Source organism: Microtus pennsylvanicus, chromosome 12 (assembly GCF_037038515.1).
Source record: "Microtus pennsylvanicus isolate mMicPen1 chromosome 12, mMicPen1.hap1, whole genome shotgun sequence".
Lineage (NCBI taxonomy): Eukaryota > Metazoa > Chordata > Mammalia > Rodentia > Cricetidae > Microtus > Microtus pennsylvanicus.
Window position 1 is genome coordinate 82,969,403 of NC_134590.1, and position 18,511 is coordinate 82,987,913.

The 18,511-nt window shown below is 42.3% G+C and overlaps 1 protein-coding gene across 2 annotated transcripts in view; it reads right to left on the reverse strand.

Annotated features, from left to right (window-relative positions):
• Positions 1-7,599: 7,599 nt before the first annotated feature.
• Positions 7,600-18,511, reverse strand: part of Rel (REL proto-oncogene, NF-kB subunit) — a 37,478-nt gene continuing 26,566 nt past the window's right edge. Inside the window, exons 6-10 of one of the 2 annotated variants that reach the window (XM_075944514.1) lie at positions 14,084-14,188; positions 13,765-13,977; positions 12,690-12,758; positions 12,498-12,569; positions 7,600-11,155 (exon numbers count right to left, since the gene is read on the reverse strand). In XM_075944514.1, coding sequence (XP_075800629.1) covers positions 10,392-11,155; positions 12,498-12,569; positions 12,690-12,758; positions 13,765-13,977; positions 14,084-14,188 — 1,223 coding nt within the window. In that variant the 3' untranslated portion in view covers positions 7,600-10,391. The remainder of the gene's footprint in view (positions 11,156-12,497; positions 12,570-12,689; positions 12,759-13,764; positions 13,978-14,083; positions 14,189-18,511) is intronic. The other variant, XM_075944515.1, reaches the window with a different exon arrangement.

Here is an 18,511-nt window from a genome sequence, read left to right on the forward strand (position 1 = left end):
TCAAGTTGCTGCTGAGGGCATGTCTGGGTCAGTGGTCCTGCTGAAGCTGGGGTCTGTGGTGATGTCCATGGCCTGTGTTGCCACAGGGGGCCATAGGAACCATGTGTGTTGAAATCCACGGGCCTTGCTGAGCTGACTCCGCCCTCCATACAGGTGGCCTCACCCCTTCCTTACCTTGCAGCCTGAGAACTGGTCCCACCCCTCACAGGAGAGCTCCACCCCACTCCCTACCACCGGCTTGGGAGAACTGTCCCAAGGCCGTCCCTTGCTTGAGGAGGGTGGCCCTGACCAGCTCAGCCACCACCCAGGCCCACATCCTGGGCCTCTGCTTGGCCCACCTTAGTATCTACTCCATTTAGGACCTGCTGGATTATATAAAGGGCTGGTCCTGCAGAACATATTTGCAGGCTCTCCATGACTGGGGACAACTGCAGGATGTCTGAGAGGAGTTTTGGTGAGGGTCCAGTGGAGATGGTGTGCCAGAGGCCAGAGGACCTCAGCACATCTGCAGTGAACATCTGTGGGCAGGGCTGGCAGGAGAGAGGGTAGACTGCATGACACACAGCAGCCCTCAGGGCCACTAGGATGAACGAGGTGTTGGAGAGGTGGGGGTGTGAGGTGCTCTTTTTGTTTGTTTTTAATTAATTTGGGGGGACACTGGAGGGACTGGGAGGTGATTGGGGTTGTGGTGCATAAAGTGAAATTTCTAAAGAATTATGTTATTAAAAAGATGGATTTTAGATATTATAGCAGGAAAACGTTTTTGCTTGAGGTGAAAAGGGAAGCCTACTGCTTTGAGACCATGTCTCATCGTCAGTGAATAGTAGCAAAGGGTTTTTCTTCACTGTCTGAAACATGCAAAGGGGATGACAGAGCTTAGCTGATACAGAGCTAAAGGTTAAACACTTCTAGTGAGTAAACTTTCAGCTTCTGATGAAATTTCGCTGCAAAAGAAGTTTAAATAATTTAGTGTAAATCATGGTTTCTTTTAGCTCAGCTTTGAATCCAGTGAACCCAAAACACAATGCCAGGAACTTCCAGCAAGCTGTTTCTTGAATTATTTCCTGTTGAAGTGGCTGCTGAGGTCCACGGGACTTGGGGGTCACAGGAGCAGGAAGTAGTTTATTACCTTGGTTTCCCTTCTATATGCTCTATTTAAATTAGGAGCATTGTTAGTCGCAGAATGAGCTTTTTGTTCTTACAAATATAATCTGTAGTTTAAGGGAAAAAAAATTAACTCCAAAGAACAGGAGGAGTCAGAAGAAAAAAACACCAGAATTAATAAATGAGAATTTTCCTAGTAGAGTAACTGGTTCCTTCGCAAATTAAATTGATTTTAAGTTAGATTTACATTTTGTAAGAGAAAAAACCAGGTTTTTATTTTTTCACTTGGAGCTTTATTGTTTTTAAATTAAATTTATTCTTTGATAGTTTTATAATGCACATAACACAAGTGGTCACTCACACACACACACACACCCCATCCTTTTTGGTTTTATTTTTGAGACAAGGTCTCTCTGTGTACCTGTCCTGAACTCACAGGTATCCGCCTACCTCTTCCACTAGGATTAAAGGCGTGCACCACCACACCGACCGCCATCCTTTCTTACCTCCCTCCCCTCCCCAGAGAACCCTCTCCGAGACCCTTCCCACTTTCACGGCTTCATTTTGTGACCCACTGAGATTACAGCCTTTGTGGGCATGGATGTGGAACACGCTGAGCTCACATACAGCTGCAGCGTTTAAGACCACACCCCTTCAAGCATGCGTCAAGAGCTAGCAGTTCCTCAGGTGGGGACAGGCCCCCGTGACCCCCTCCCTGATGATTGCCCCAGTCATGCCATCTTGTCGAGAAGGTGATGTCTCAGCATCTTCATCAGCCAGCTCATCTGTTATTTCTGTGTGGGTTGGAGGTCCTACACAGGAGAACGGACTGCGTGTGGTAAGCTTTGTGAGGAAGGTCCCTGGAGACAGGGTCTCCCGCTGCAGCGTGGACTGGACCTGAGGTCAGGATTCTCCTTCCTCTGCCTCTCAGAGTGTTTAGATTGTACTCTGGCCATAACCCCGTCCAGGCAGAAGCTTTTCTGAATGGGTTTGTACTTGGCACCCGCTTACCTTGGAACTTAGGGAGGGAATGTATTTCTCTTTACACTTCCGTTATCGAGGGAAGTCAGGGCAGGAACTGAAGCAGGAGCCACGGGAAACGCCGCTTCCTGGCTCACTTCTCGTGGCTTGCTCGGTCTGCTTTCGTATAGCACCCAGGACCACGAGCTCGGGTAGCGCTGCTCACGGTGGGCGAGGCCCTCCCACAACAATCCATCACCAAAACTGCACCACAGACTTGCCCACGGGCCTAGCCTATGGAAACACTTCCTCCATCGAGTCCCCCTCCACGCAGATAGTCTAGCCTGTGCCAAGTTGACATAACTTTATTACCATGAGAAAAAAAATGACTTTCATATCTTTTAATTCTTTTCACTTCAAAATAATTCCAAACTTAAAAAGTACTGAGAAAAGTACAAAGGAACTTTCCCACCGAGCTGCTGAGCCGGCAGCACCTCACCATCTCTATACATCAGTGTGTGATTCCAGGAAGGCATCTTGTAAATCACAGGACGCCCACCATACCAGGAAGTCAGCACTGACAGACTCCCATTATCTAACCCAAAGGCTTCCCTCGGGTTGCTGTTGTTTGTCACGGGCTTCAGGGTCGAGTAGTCAGTGGTCATGGTGACATTCATGACGCGGTTTTCAGATTTCAGACCAGTTAGTCAGCTGTCCACCCCTCAGTCCAGTGTGCCCGGTGCTTCCTTATCAGCCTCAGGTGTGGGAGAATGCCACAGAAGAAATGGTTTCTCGCATCCTACCAAGTGTCAGACAGTTACCAAGTTTTCCAGTTACTGGGGGGTGGGAGGTGGTATTTGGGTAAGGTATGGTCTATCTCCAGTCTAACATTCCCCCTCGCCCCTGCTGGCCAGTACCGTGTGATAGACCGGATCTTCACTCACCCTACTCAGCGACTACCGAGCCCAGTACTGTCTGCCAGATTGTGTCCTTCCTTCTTGTGTGCTCATGGCATCCCATGGGCAGGCCGGGCTTTCCTCCACTTTCTATCCGCATCATCGTAGCCTTGGTTTTGTTTTGTGGGTATTGGGGACTGAGCCAAGACAAAGTGGCCTTTTGTCACTACCACACCCCACTTACAGATCCCCATTTTATTCGATGAGGTGGTAATTTGTTACTAACATTGCTTTTCTTTCTAAGAATCGTTCTGAGTAGTAGGAGCGCAAGCTCGTTCCTGTGTCCTTTTGACATCATCTCCATCTTTCTTCGAGTATGTTCTTACTATGACACAGAGCTCATCTTTGTATTTCCTCTGTACTAGCCATGAAATCGACAATTTCTCTAAGAGGATCTGGTTCCATTTGTGGGAAATGCTACTTTTCTAGAATAAACTTCTTCCTGCGCTTACATGTGTGTGTCCATGCATGCTACTGCACACGTATGAAGGTCGAGATAATTTACGGGGTCAGTTCGTTCTTGCCTACCACGTGGGTCCAGGGGATTGAACTTGGATTGTCAGGCTTGGCACGAGTGCCTTTGTCCACTGAACCCTCTCAACATCCCAAAAGTATTTAATTTTTTTTTTTGAGACAAGATGTCATGTGGCCCCGACTGGCCTTGAACTTACTATGTAGCCAACAATAATCTTAAACTATTTCCTGCAACCAAGAGCCTGGAATATAGGTGTATAGAATGCCTGCTTTATGTGATGCTGGAGAGCGGGGTCCCCTGCAGATCAGAGAAGCAACCGAGCTACCCCCCAACCCCAGAAAATGGTATTTAGAAACCAAGGTTTGGGGATCACATGTGCTCATTGCTATTGTGGATTACTGTTTGTAAGCCCTCTCATAGAACACGTAACATCTAGAAATTTCTATATATACCAAAAAGCTATGGTTATAATTATCAGCATTTCCAGTGTCAGCCCTCTATTTCTCCTTTTCAAATTTCTTTGTTGTTGTTGTTTTACTTTGTATTTTGAGACAGAGTTTCTCTGTAGCTTTGGAGCCTGTCTGTCCTGGAACTAGCTCTTGTAGACCAGGCTGGTCTTGAATTCACAGAGATCTGCTTGCCTCTGCCTCCCGAGTGCTGGGATTAAAGGTGTGCACCACCCCTCCCCCCCCTGGCCTTTTCAAAATTCTTAATTCTCCGCTATGATGGCAAATCTGACTCCCGTTAGCTTCAACGCACACCACAACATGCACATAAAACCCTTAGAGTAACTACCCTCCTATTGCTTCCTCCAAGATCACTACAATTCCATTATCAATAAAATCTGAACAGACTAATAATGAATAAGGAGATAATACTAACAAAAGATCCCCCCCCCAAAAAATATCCTAGGACCTGATGGTTTCACTGCTACCATTTAAAGAACTGATAGCAATCTCCAACTCTTCTGAAGCAAACAAAGAAGAAATGTTTCCAAGCTCTGATGGCAAAATCCAACAATGACATCACTAAGGGAAAACTCAGGCCACTATTTCTTATAAACATACCTGAAAAATTAAGATGCTAGCAAGACAAACTCAACAGCATACTCAAAAGAGTATGACTATGGCCATGTGGGATTGCCTCAAGGGTTCGAGGATGGGTCAGTATGACAAAAGAGGAATTCCCATGACATTTTTGGCAGAACTGTTCTAAACTGCATATGGAACCACAAGAGAGAGCAGGTAAAGTGAGCGGAAGCCCAAAGAATAACATTGGAGAGAAAGGCATGGTGTCTCAATGGAAAATCCTAGGGCTCTGCTGACAGGGGTGGGAAGACCATGAGTTTGAGACATACAGCAAGATCCGGGCCAGCCTGGGATATACAATAGGGCCACATTTCAAAATAATAGCAAAGACTGGGGATGTAGCTCAGTCAGCAGGACGCTTGCTTAGCACGCGTGAGTCCCTGGGTTCCAAGCTCAGTACATCGTTAAAATAGCGTGGTGGTGTCTGCCTGAAACTCCAGCACCCAAGGTCATCCTCAGCGACACAGGAAATCTGAAGCCAGCCTGACTGCAATACTTGATTTCAAAATGTAAAAGTTGCAGTAGTCAAAATAGCAGGTATTTGCTCAAATATAGCCACACATGCCAGCCCGGAAATAAGTTCATGCATTTACGTCTAGCTTCTTTCTGACAGAAGTGTCAGGAATGTACAATGGGGAAAGAACAGGAAAAGGCTCTGGGAACTGGGTCTACCTGCCCATGTATGCGATGAGTTCCTCAAGTCACACCATTTACAAAGATCACCTAGAGGTCACCTCAAATGTTCAGAGCTAAAACTAAAACTCCTAGGGGAGAAATAGGGGAAAGGCAACCTGACCGTGCTCTAGGCAATTGTGCTTTTGAATTGCCACCAAAAGAGCGACCAACGAATGCAAAACTAGACAAATGGGATTACTAATGAAAAGGGCTTCCTTGGAACAGCAAAGGAAAGAAGAAAGTGGAAAGACCACCCCCAGAATGGGACATCTGATAGTAGGCTGCTATCCAGAACAATCCAATAGAAGAAGACAAAGGATGCCCTGGTGTGGTGACATGCCTTCAACCCCAGCACCTCTGATCTACTTAGCAAGTAATAAGACCACACACACACACACACACACACACACACACACACACACACACACACACAAAGGATGTAGTTAGTAAAATGGACCAAAACCCATTACATATGTTCTCAACAAACAAAGGGTCAACAAGCCTATAAAAAGAAAACTCAGTCAGGGAGACAAAAATTAAAATGGGACCCCACTTCATGCCTATCAGAATGGCTATTACAAAAAGAGGGAAGTCGGACTGAAGAGATGGCTCAGCATCTAGCAGAGGACCAGAGTTCCTAGCATCCATGTGAGAGGGCTCACAACCACCTATAACTTTGGCTTCTGGGAATCCAATGCCATCTTCTGGCCTCCTAGGGCACCAGCACTCATGTATGCACCACACACGCAAACGGATGCACATACACACGCACACACATACACACTCACATGGAGAAAGCTAACAAATGCTGGTAAGAACATGGAGTAAGGAGAAACTGCAATGTTGGTAAGAATGTATGTTGGTTCAGCTGTTATGGGAGTTCCTCAGAAAAGCAGAGCAAGTGTGTGGTCTAGCAATCCCATTATTGGGTTTATATATCTACGTCCCAAGGGGGAAAAAATCAGTATGTTGATATCTACATTCCCATGTCCACAGATTTACAATCACCAAGCTAATAAGTCGATCTGAGTGTCTGCAGATGAAGAAAATACAGTACAAATACACAGTGAGATGGGATTCAGCCATTTAATGGGGGAAACCCTGTCATTTGCGACAATGTAGACAAGCCTGGGATAAAACTGTGAGGCCAAGAAAACAGATACTACATGATGTAGTCCATACATGAAATCTAAAATCGCTTAAGTCAGAATGGGGTGTTGGAAGGTTGGGATGCACTTGAGAGGAACTGGGGAAACAGGCGGTCAAAGGACACAATTTTGGAGGTCATCTTTAAAGAAATAAAGTTGAGATGACTCCATGGGTAAAGGCACCTCCCCCAAACCTGGTGACCCGAGTTTGCTTCATGGGACCCACGTGATGCGGGGAGAGAGTTGTCCTCTAGGGTTAATTCCTCAGCTGTGCTCTCACCCACAGATGAATAAAATCTAATAAAAATGTACACCTAAGAAACTTTCTGTGGGAGGAGTGCACCCACACACTGAGACAATGGGGATGTTCTACCGGGAACTCACCAAGGACAGCTGGCCTGGGTCTGAAAAAGCCTGGGATAAAACCAGACTTGCTGAACATAGCGGACAATGAGGACTGTCAAGAACAATGGCAATGGGTTTTGATCCTACTGCACGTACTGGCTTTGTGGGAGCCTAGGCAGTTTGGATGCTCACCTTACTAGACCTGGATGGAGGTCGGTGGTCCTTGGACTTCCCACAGGGCAGGGAACCCTGATTGCTCTTTGGGCTGACGAGGGAGGGGGATTTGATTGGGGGAGGGAAATGGGAGGCGGTGGCGGGGAGGAGGCAGAAATCTTTAATAAATAAATAAATACATAAATAAATAAATAAACAAACTTTCTGTGAGAGGAAGAACACACAGAAGTTCCTTATCTCAACCTCTGCTCTTCTCGTCATGGCCGTGAAGGGAACTCAAAGATCCTGACCATACTGCCCTGAGACTTCGACCCTGGGGCGGGGCAGCCGGGTGTGATGGCATACTCCTTCAATCCTAGCACTCAGGAAGAGTTTGAGACAGGCGTGGTCTACAGTGAGTTCTAGGGCAGCCTGAGCTACATGGCGAAACACTGTCTCTGAAAAAAAAAAGACAAAAAAAAAGAAGAAAATCTTTGAAAAAGGGATATCAATTGTTTCCTGAGACACCATTTCAAAGGGCAGTTACAGAGAAAAGCATTGCTGAGAACATTCTGTAAAACGCCTAATGTTTCTAAACAACCCAAACAACTGCTCCTTAGAACAAGAATGTGACGACAAACAGTAAGGGAAGTTAACTGAGATTTTGTGAGCAAATAGCAAAATTTTAGCAAGCATTTTTAGAAAATGGTTTATTTCATCGCCAAGAAAAAAAATCACAGTATACAAAGATATTACAAAAGTAACACAATGTTTTGTACAATGAAAGACATCTTGACATTTAAAAAATATTTCATCTTGATACAGAGCTTAAGGTCTTAGATAATAGTATCTGAGAACTTTAAAAAAATAATTTCCTCAAGTGCTTTGAAGTTCATTCGTTATCAAGCATATAAAATAAGTTTCAAATGCAAACAGCTCAGCAGGAGAGCACTTGCCCAGCAGTTATATGACTCGGGGTTTGATTCCAGTATGATGCTCCCCTCCCTTCCCCTCAGAAATCTAAATATTTTAAACCAGATGCAGTGTGGTGGCATACGCCTACAACCCCAGCACTCGGGAGAGGCAGGTGGACAGTAATTTCAAGATCAAAACAGCAACAGATTTCACTATTTAGCTGAGATTTTTGAATCCATGGCCAACAGTATTTTCCAATTCTTTGACTGACAACTGATTGATGTCTCCCATGTCGCACAGGCTGATTGTCAAGTCCTACCCTCAAGCACACCTCCCGCCTCAGCCTTCCACGTGCTGAGGCTACAGGCGCGAATCACTGTGAGGTCTATTGAAGACTGAAAGTCACAGGGATCCTGAAGCACGCCAACCTTACCCTAATGTTTTGATTAAAAAAGCTTAAAAAGAAAATGACACAAGATGTTTTTAGCTTCTCTTTCTGAGCTCAAGAGATATTCATTCTGTTTATACGGAGAAAGCAAGAACTAAGTGGTGATATGAGGATACTGGCAACAGGGGAAGAGATGTGGTGTACAGGTGGAGTTTGAGAAGGAAGGCCCATGTCCTCCAAACCAGGTGAAATACAAGCCGGGCGGTGATGGCGCGCGCCTTTAATCCCAGCACCAGGGAGGCAGGGGCAGGCGGATCTCTGTGAGTTTGAGGCCAGCCTGGTCTACAAGCGCTAGTTCCAGGACAGGAACCAAAAGCTATGGAGAAACCCTGTCTCGAAAATTAAAAAAAAAAAAAAGAAAGAAATACAAGTGCAACTAGGGAGAAAGGGGAAACGTGGCTAAACGCATTTTTAAGTTATAAAATGAGTTCTGTGACCAGGAAAACAGCACCTGGAAACAAAACATCATTTGAAAATACTCTAAGCACAGATGCAGATGAACCTTAGTTCCATTTAGAGGAGAAACTAAGAAAGAAGTCAATGTGGGGTAACATCTGCTGAGCTTTCTAACAGCTGTGTTATCAGTGCCAACTACTACCGAATTGCTACAATCATCTGACCTGGGCATGCAGATCAATATGGTCAAATGCTTCCCCGGCAAAGCCCAATTAAATTAAATCTGTCACTGATGTCCAGAACCACATACACTTGGTGTGACTGTGCACACCTGTAATACCAGCACTCCGGAGGTAGAAGCAGAAGGATTCGAAGGTTAAGGTCATCTTTGGCTACGTGGCAGGTTTGAGGCCAGCTTGAGCTTTATGAAACCCCATCTCAAACAGGAGTTCAAAGGAGGTGGTCAGCTTCGCATATACAATGAGGAAAGACCTGGATTTGCTGCTGTCTTGATAGATTTGGGAGATGAAGAATCAAGGACGACATCAAGGTTTTTGCCTTAGCATTAGAAGCACAGCATGACAATTTCCAGAGCTGGTGAGGTGCGGAAAAGCAAGCCAAAAGCAAGGCTCGATACATCGAACCAAAATTTAAATTTATTTTGTAATTTTTTTTCTGTTTCCCTTTACAAGGGGTTGAACACAGGGTCTTGCAAACATTAAGCAAGCTCTACCACTGAGTTACATCTTAGCCTTTTCTATCTTTATTTTGAGACAAAATTTCCATAAGCTGCCCAGGCTGGTACTGAGCTTACTATGCAGCCCAGGCAGGCCTTGAACTGTAATGTCAAACAGAAAGATGACAGACATGGGCTAGAACATCTGGTTAGATTCCTGATAGAGAAGTAGACGGGCTTTATGAGATTAAAGGGAATGAGGACATCTTCTAATAAAGAAAAGGCTTAAAAAAGCATGTTTCTTGAAAATATTGGTATTAAGCTATTTTTTAAAGACTTATTTTATTATGTATACAATGTTCTGTGTCTGCATGTATGCCTGAAGGCCAGAAGAGGGCACCATATCTCATTACAAATGGTTGTCAGCCACCATGTGGTTGCTGGGATTGAACTCAGAACCTTTAGAACAGTCAGTGCTCTTAACTGCTGAGCCATCTCTCCAGCCCAAAGCTAATTTCCTAAGTAGCCTTAGTGGTATGTGTCTAAATAATATAAAAATAGAAAACAAAAATCCTCCATACCTTGAAATCTCACTTCAGTGATCCCCCCCCCGTCTCTGTCACACACACACCACACACACACACACACACACACACACACACACACACACACACACACACCTAAAAATACCAAGAAACCCCAGAAAACCCCTTAGGGGTCACTTTAGTCTATGGGCCTCAACAATAATAATGAGTTTATTTCTCAATGGCATAGCCATTACACGTTTTACCTTAAATCTGCTTAAAAGCAAATATCAATTCATTTAACTAATACATTAATACATTACGAAAGACATATAGCTTGTCTTGAGGACATATGAAAGAACAAGTCACACCAAGCAATCCAATTTCAGCATCTTTCAAAGTAAACTCATACGGCAGCTTTCAAAGTAAAATCATAGAGCCCTCTACAGTTTCTACTTCTGAACCTTCTCTTTATAGTCTATATACCTAAAACTTTATAGCTCCCTAGATTTAAGTCCTGAAACATATTTAAAAAAAAGTATATGCAAAAGAATCACTCAACTGCTCACTCTGCAGAGTGTCAATACTTGAATATTGACTGTTCTGAGCAAAATTGTGACTATTTGCATCATTTGACGGTCCAGGCTCATTTATCAGGCTGTTTTCGACACAATTGAAGTTTGACCTATTGAATGCATCTGGCTGTGAAACAAAGACAGAATTAGATCTGGTGCCTGCTGAGATACTGGCAGAAGGCATCTGGTGTAGTTGTCTCGGGTCTCTTTGGTCTAACCTTGAGTTACATGAAGGGTTTTCAAGATTGATGCTCACAAGTCTTGGATTATCAGTGTCCCCCACGTTATCATTGCTGGTTGTCATCACATTCACAGGGTTATTAGCCAGCATGTTGACATCAGAAATGCTATATAAGTCGGCCGGTGACATGGATGGCGTTTCCATTCTAGCTAGGCCATCGGTATAGAGGCAAGCATTAGGAGCACTTAACTCGATACCAGGCACTTCTAGGAACCCAAGGGCGCCTGGCGAGTTAGAGGGCACTGTTGCTGCTGAGAAGCTACTCAATGTATTTGTACTGACTGAGCGTGAGGTGGGGTGGGTCACTGGTGACCAGCTTGTAGGTGGAGAGACCACTGAGGCCATGGCTGGTGGGTGATGTGTCAGTCCACTTGAGATGGGCACAGATGAAGAATAGTAGGGTTCGGCTTGACTTGACACTCCTGAAGACCTGGGCATTTCTGGTAAAACGGTACCATGAGAAAACAAGTTTGGTTCTGTAGAAGAAAATGTATTTTATAAATTAAGGTGAACTAATTAACCTAAAGCATTATTTTTTAATTGAAATTATAAAAACCCACTAAATTTTTTTCAGGGAACTGATACATTTCAAATAAAAAAAAGCGCAAAAATTACTACATGATTTCAAAACTAAATTTAGTAACGTGTAATTGCTTTATAAATAGATGAAAAATTATTTTTAAAAATGTTGGTATATGTAATTTTCTTCAAGTTAAATATAAAAATCCAACTTTTTGAGCCATATAGGTACATCTTTAAAACATGGCAGATAAATATTGGATATAGTCTCTACTTTTAGGAGAAAATGGAGAGATGGAGAAGACATCCATTGGGAAAAACTAAAAAATACAGTTTTTAAGACTTACTAAGATATGACCCTATAGTACTACAAAATTCCCTATCATAAAAACTGTATTTATTGACATATTACAAAAGTATTATATAAACCAGGAAAAAGTACCAATTTAAGGAAAGAAGATGGAAAATTTGTCAGGGGCTCATAAAATATCTTCCATCAAAGGCCAGATGGTTTTAAGGTATGTTGGGTGAGCAACCTCTGTTGGAATTACTCGAATCTGTTGCTGCAGAAGGAAAAAGGGAGTCTAGGTCTGGAGTGGACTGGGCCTGCCAGCAAGTGCTCGCATGCCTGAGGTCTGCTGCAGCACCGCTTAAAAAGGCAGTGAGAGACACTGCAACCAAAGGAGCTTAGCGCCATATCCACATCATTTCTCCCAGGACACAGTGCAATTAGCAATTTTACCAGCTGTGGTGGTTTGAATACGAATGAGCCCTATAGACTCATGTTTGAATACTTGGCCCACAGGGAGAGGCACTATTAGGAGGTGTGGCCTTGTTGGAGGAAGTGTGTCACTGTGGAGGTGGGCTTTGAAGTCTCATATGCTCAAGCTATGCCCAGTATGACACACTGGGGCTTCTGCTGCCTGTGGATATGGATAAGGAACTCTCAGCTCCTTCTCCAGCACCATGTCTGCTTGCATGCCGTCATGAAGAGACTGAACTAAAGCTCTGAAATTGTAAGCCAGCCCCAGTGAAATGTTTTCCTTTGTAAGAGCTGCCGTGGTCATGGTGTCTCTTCCCAGCAGTACAACAGGGACTAAGATACCAGCGTATCAACAAAATGTAATTGTTTGCACAATAAAATCCCCAAAATAGAATCAGTTTCCAACACAACCTCCAGAGGCACAGAGCAGCTCAATGCAATATTGAAAGCATGAGAAAATCTGTAGAAAATAAAAATATTTAAAATGCATTTATTCCTAAAATGTGGAATAACAACATTTAATAGGGATAAAATACCTTTTTTGATGAATCTTCCATCTCCAATTGACCCTGAGGGGACAGTTCTTATTCTCTCAGGAAAGTTAGCTGCTATGATAAAAATTTTCTATTATTAAATGTAACTTGAAAAAAGTTTATAATTAAAAAAATTTAAAAACCAGTAAAGCAAAGAAATTAGTTTAAATATAAATCAATCAAAGATATTCTTACCACAATCTTGCATCAGTTTCTGAAAAAGTAGAGTTGTTTTTTGTTTCTTTGATTTATTGCCATATGCATCTGATTAAAAAAGAAAGCAGAAAAAAGCAGTAAATCATCATGGGTTCTATCCCCTTCACCATTAAGTAGGCGCACTGAGAGCACATGGCAGTGTGCTTTGAGTGCATGTGAGTCATGTAGACCTGTAAAGACATACAATACATACTGTACAATAGATCCTATATCAGCTGTCAGGGACACTTTTCTTTTAAGCAGCTTAAACTACTCATTTTTCACCCTAAAAACATATAAGTCAACATGAACTAATGAAAGAAGGTCTGGGAATACATAAACCAAAATAGATACCATTAAAAAACTTTCCAAATATAAAAGGGCACAGTAAGTACAAAAAGTGAATCCAAAAATAAACATTGAGAGAAAATATGATCCAACAGTTCAAGAACTCTCAAATTATTGAAACCCTCCTAAGAAATGTAAAAAGCAAGAAAAAAAACCAAAGACAAAGACACAATCCTGAAAACATTCAGGAAAAGAAAAAAATACAAAGATATAAAACTGCATTCAAAAGCCAGGTGGTGACGGCACACGCCTTTAATCCCTACACATGGGAGGCAGAGGCAGGCAGATCTCAGTGAGTTCGAGGCCAGCCTGGTCTACAGAGTGAGTTCCAGGACAGCCAGGACTGCTACACAGAGAAACCCTGTCTTGAAAAACGAAACAAACAAACAAACTGCACTCACGTGTTTATTTTACAATATTACCAGCATGATCAGCTTAAGAAGATGATCTGTTCTTAGCTGAGAATGCAACTGGGCTGGTTCAGCACTTGTTAGTGTGCATAAAACGCTGAGTTCTACCCCTAGCACCACATTTACCAAGGTGGAGTGGGGAGCACAGTGTCCCATGTCTGCAATTCCAACATTCAGGAGGTGCAGGCAGGAGGATCATTCGGCCTTAGCTACACAGCAAGTTCATAGACATCATGGAGTACATGAGACTCTGTTTCCAATGTGTGTGTGTGTGTGTGTGTGTGTGTGTGTGTGTATGTACATGATTACCCTCATACCTTTTTCATCTGGCAGGTATCTGAAATCCATAGATTCACTAACTTCCTGGTCGGAAGGTCTCCGCAGCTGCATCTTCACAGTCACAGGCTCCAATATGGCTTTGCAATATGGAGGAGTCTTGAAAACAATAGCTACTTGGCGGTGTACATCAGCTTGTGAAAAAATCCCTTTAGCTTCCCAGTCATTCAACACAAAACGAACTTCTATGTCATCTAGTGAATAAGATGCCAAAGATTAGTAACAATGGGGGAACAAGGTAAAATACATATATTAATTAAAAATATATTACTAATTCAAAGAAACAAAATTAGCAAATACCTTTCTGAACTTTGTCACAAAGTAGAAATATTTCGTCTCCTCCCCTGACACTTCCACAGTTCTTGTTTACACGACAAATCCTTAATTCAGCAGTATTTGGGGCACCTAAACATAAAAATTTTTTTAAAAATGTCTCAGTATTGTCTTAATTAACGTTACTACTGCTATGATGAAACACCATGACCAGAAGCAGCTTGGGGAGGAGAGGGTTTATTTCACTCACATTTCCATAGAACAGTTCATCATCAAAAGCAGAGAGGGTAGAAACTCATACAGGGCAAGAACCTGGAGGCAGGAGCTGATGCAAAGGCTGTAGTGATATTTTATTTGTCTTTTAATAAATAAAGCTTGCCTGAAGACCAGAACACAAAACAGCCGCACTAGTCAGTCATACAGGACAGGCAGTGGTGGCACACATTAGTTAGTCATAGAAGCCCGGCGGTGGTGACACACACCTTTAATCCCAGCACTAGAGAGGAATATAAGGTGGGATGAGACAGAAACTCGTTCTCATTCAGTCTGAAGATTTCATAGAGGTAAGAGCTCTCCTCTAGTGGTTGGCTACTTTGCTTTTCTGATCTTCAGGTTGAACCGCAATATCTGTATTTGGATTTTTATTATTCATGCTACATTTGGCGCCCAAAATTTAAGGTATAAATTCATGAAAAAGCTGTCTGCCTGTGATTTTTTAGCCACCGTCACAGGCTGGAGCTGCATGTGGGGCTCCAGTCCCACATGGCTAGGCTTTCTTTTCTTTTTTTCCCCAAGCCTCTGAGCAAGTTGGAGATTTTCCTCTGTGACAGTCTCCAGCTGCACCCCAAACTCCAGAAGCACCTGGGCTCCAAACACCACAGGACTCACCTGCCCCAAATCGGCTGGTTCTGTATTCAGACAGCCCCAGCCACACACACTTTTTCAGAACAATCAACTGTGTTTCTTTCAGCCTGTGGGCACTGCTCTCTCTCTCTCTCTCTTTCCCTCCCCTTCTTTCTCTCCCTTTCTCCCCTATCCGCATCTCTCTCTCTCTCTTCCCCTTAGCCCCCTCTCTCTTCACTGTGGGTTGCAGGCTTTCCCTGAACCCCCCTCTCGTGCTGCTGCCAAACTTAGCAGCTGCCTTGAAATCCAGTCAGGCTTTCACTGTTCTACGTATCAGCAATAACCCTCACATCTTCTTCCATATCGTGGGTAGATCTGGTAAGACAATTGGGAATTCTTTTTGTTTGTTTGTTTGTTTGTTTTTTGAGACAGGGTTTCTCTGTAGCTTTGGAGCCTGTCCTGGAACTAGCTCTTGTAGACCAGGCTGGTCTCGAACTCACAGAGATCCACCTACCTCTGCCTCCCGAGTGCTGGGATTAAAGGCATGAGCCACCACCGCCTGGCTATGCTGGACAGTTTTAAAATGAAATGATTAAATGAGAGAATATCTATTTTAGATGAGATTTATGTAACGTCAATTATAAACATTATCAGCTTTATAATTTTTGTCTTATCACTAAAAAATTGTTAATCTGAATGCTAAGATACAGGCCTGAGAAAAACCTAATGAAACAGATCAAAGACGTATTCAAATCCAGACAGAGGAACCAACTTCAGCTTTGCATTATAAGAATACAGAGGAAAAGCCTAAGGTTTTCAGACAACCAACTTTGATATATCCAGTAACCTTACAGGAATTGCCAGATGGCAGAGGCTCTGTTACAGTTAACTGGACTCCTGTGATATTGTTAGATTTAAGGAGATTTAAGGAAGCAATAGTCTCATATGGCATGTGTTCACCTTTTGTGAAGCCAATGTTAAACTTGTGGTCAGTTCATAATAGAATTACCCTAAAGACTGGATAGACTTAGTTACAGGTGTTTGAGAGCCTGGTCCACAATTACAATGGAGTATCAGGTTCAGAGAAGAAGCTAAGATTATTGAACAACGCAGTAAAGCCAGAGGTAGGGAATTCTCCTAAGATCAAATTGTTGGAGAAGGAGACGATGCTACTTTTGAAAGGCAAGCTGTATATGATGACCACACCCTGGATTTATACCACCCAGCAGCTTTGAATGCTTGGGACAGAATTGGAGAAATAGGAAAGAAAATTGAGTCATTTACTAAAGTTATACAGGGCCCAAGGAAGCCTTTAGGGATTTCTTAAAAAGATTGACTTCAGCACTAAATAGAATGAAACCAAATTCAGAAGCTAGACAAATAATAATTGAATCTATGGCTTTTGAAAATGCCAATGCTCTATACAAAAGGATAATTAGGCCATTAAAGGCAAGGTCTGCACTTTTGGATAAATGAAGTCTAGATACAGTTAATATTGAATGTCATGACCATGATGGTGCATGGATAGGAAAGGTGATTTCCAGAGGTTTGAGGAAAACTCAAAATGTCAAATGCTATAGTTGTGGCAAACAAGGTCACCTTAAAATGAACTGTACAAAATGCATTCCTAGAAATAATTATTTTTCTAAGAATAATCCATCCAGAATGCCCCTCCCTTCTGGATTATGCAGAGGTGTAGAAAAGGCAGGCATCAGACGAATGAATATGCGTCAAGAAGGAATAGTCAAGGTAATCCTTTGCCATCAGGAAACTCCTTGAGGGGCCTCTCGCAGGCTCCTATGCCAAATCTGGTTCAGTTGTTCCCTACCATCATAGAGGAAACTTCTTCCCAGAGCAAATAATGAACCTAATGCATATTATAAGAAATCATACTGCTCTGGATAATATAGCAGGTATAGAAGAAAGAACAAAAAATTGAGGAGAAACCATAAAGTATTTTGACAAACTTATATGAAGGAAGAGAGACCAAAATTAAAAATACAAATAAATGGCATTGTCACTGAAGGTCTGGAAGACACAGATAAAGATGTAATAATTTCATCAGAATCTTGGCATTCAGACTGGCCTCTTCAGGATGTAAATGTTCAGTTTTTAGGGATCATAACTTTATCTCGGGTAAAGCAGAACATGATATGGGTCAAATGTATAGGGTCAGAAGGACAAAGAACAATATTAAAACCATATGTGGCTAACATAGCAATAAATTTGTGGGGACATGATTTGTTACAATAATGGAATACTCAGATTAACATTCCACAAATCTTAGAAACAAACCATAAATTAATGTCTATGTTCCTGGGAAAAATGTTACAAGAACAGTCATTGACCATTCAGGTTGTACATAACAGGTCACAACAGCTGCTGATATTTCAAAGGCACCAAGAGTCCTACCTTTAAAATGGTTGACAGACAAACCTGTATGGGTAAGCAATGGCCTTTTACAATAGAGAAATTGCAGGCTTTAAAACAGCTGGTACAGGAGCAACCAGATGCTCAGCATATTAAAGAACCAACCAGTCCTTGGAATTGTCCTGTATTTGTTGTTAAAAAGATATGTGGAAAATGGAGAATGGTGACAGATCTAAGAGCTGTTAATTAAGGTGATTCACCTAATAGGTTCTTTACAGTCTGGAATTCCATTGTCTTCTCTATTACCTAAAGGATGGCCTCTTATAGATATTGATTTAAAAGGTTGTTTCTTCACTATACCTTTACAAGAAAAGGACAGAGAAAAATTTGCCTTTACATTGCCTACTTATAATAATTCTCAGCCAGTTAAAAGATGTCAATGGAAGATTCTCCCATGGGTGATATTAAATAGCCCCAGCCTATGACAATATTTTGTAAGTCAGTCATTGGTAAGCAATTTCCTGAATCTATAGTTTACCATTATATGGATGACATTTTGCTATCTGATTCAAAAGGAGATACTTTAGAAAGAATGTCTGAAGAAGTAAAGAAAATTTTGCACTGTTGGGGATTACAAATTGATCCTGAAAAAATACAAAGAGGAGATTCTTTTGATTATTTAGGTTATAAAATAGGTTTACAACAAATTAGACCCTAAAAGGTGCAAATTAAGAGTGATCGGTTGCAGACACTTAATGATGTCCAAAGATTGCTAGAAGACATTTCTCATCTATAGCACACTATTGGTATAGGTCCTGATGACCTGATTAATTAAAACAAAACCTTAGATGGTGGCAAGAACTATCTTAAATAGTCCCAGGGAATTATCAACTGAAGCTCAGAGAGAATTGCCTTTGATTGAAGAGAAATTACAGAAGTCACAGGTGGATCATGTAGATCCAAATCTTAACTGCATTCTGGTCATATTATCCTCCAAACATTCCCCTACAGGGATTTTAATGCAAAGGAAAGATATTATCTTAGAATTGTTTTTTTTTTTTGGTTTTTCGAGACAGGGTTTCTCTGTAGCTTTGGAGCCTGTCCTGGAACTCCCTTTGTAGACCAGGCTGGCCTCGAACTCACAGAGATCCTCCTGCCTCTGCCTCCCAAGTGCTGGGATTAAAGGCGTGCGCCACCACCGCCCGGCTAGAATTGGTTTTTTAATATATAAACTGAATACAA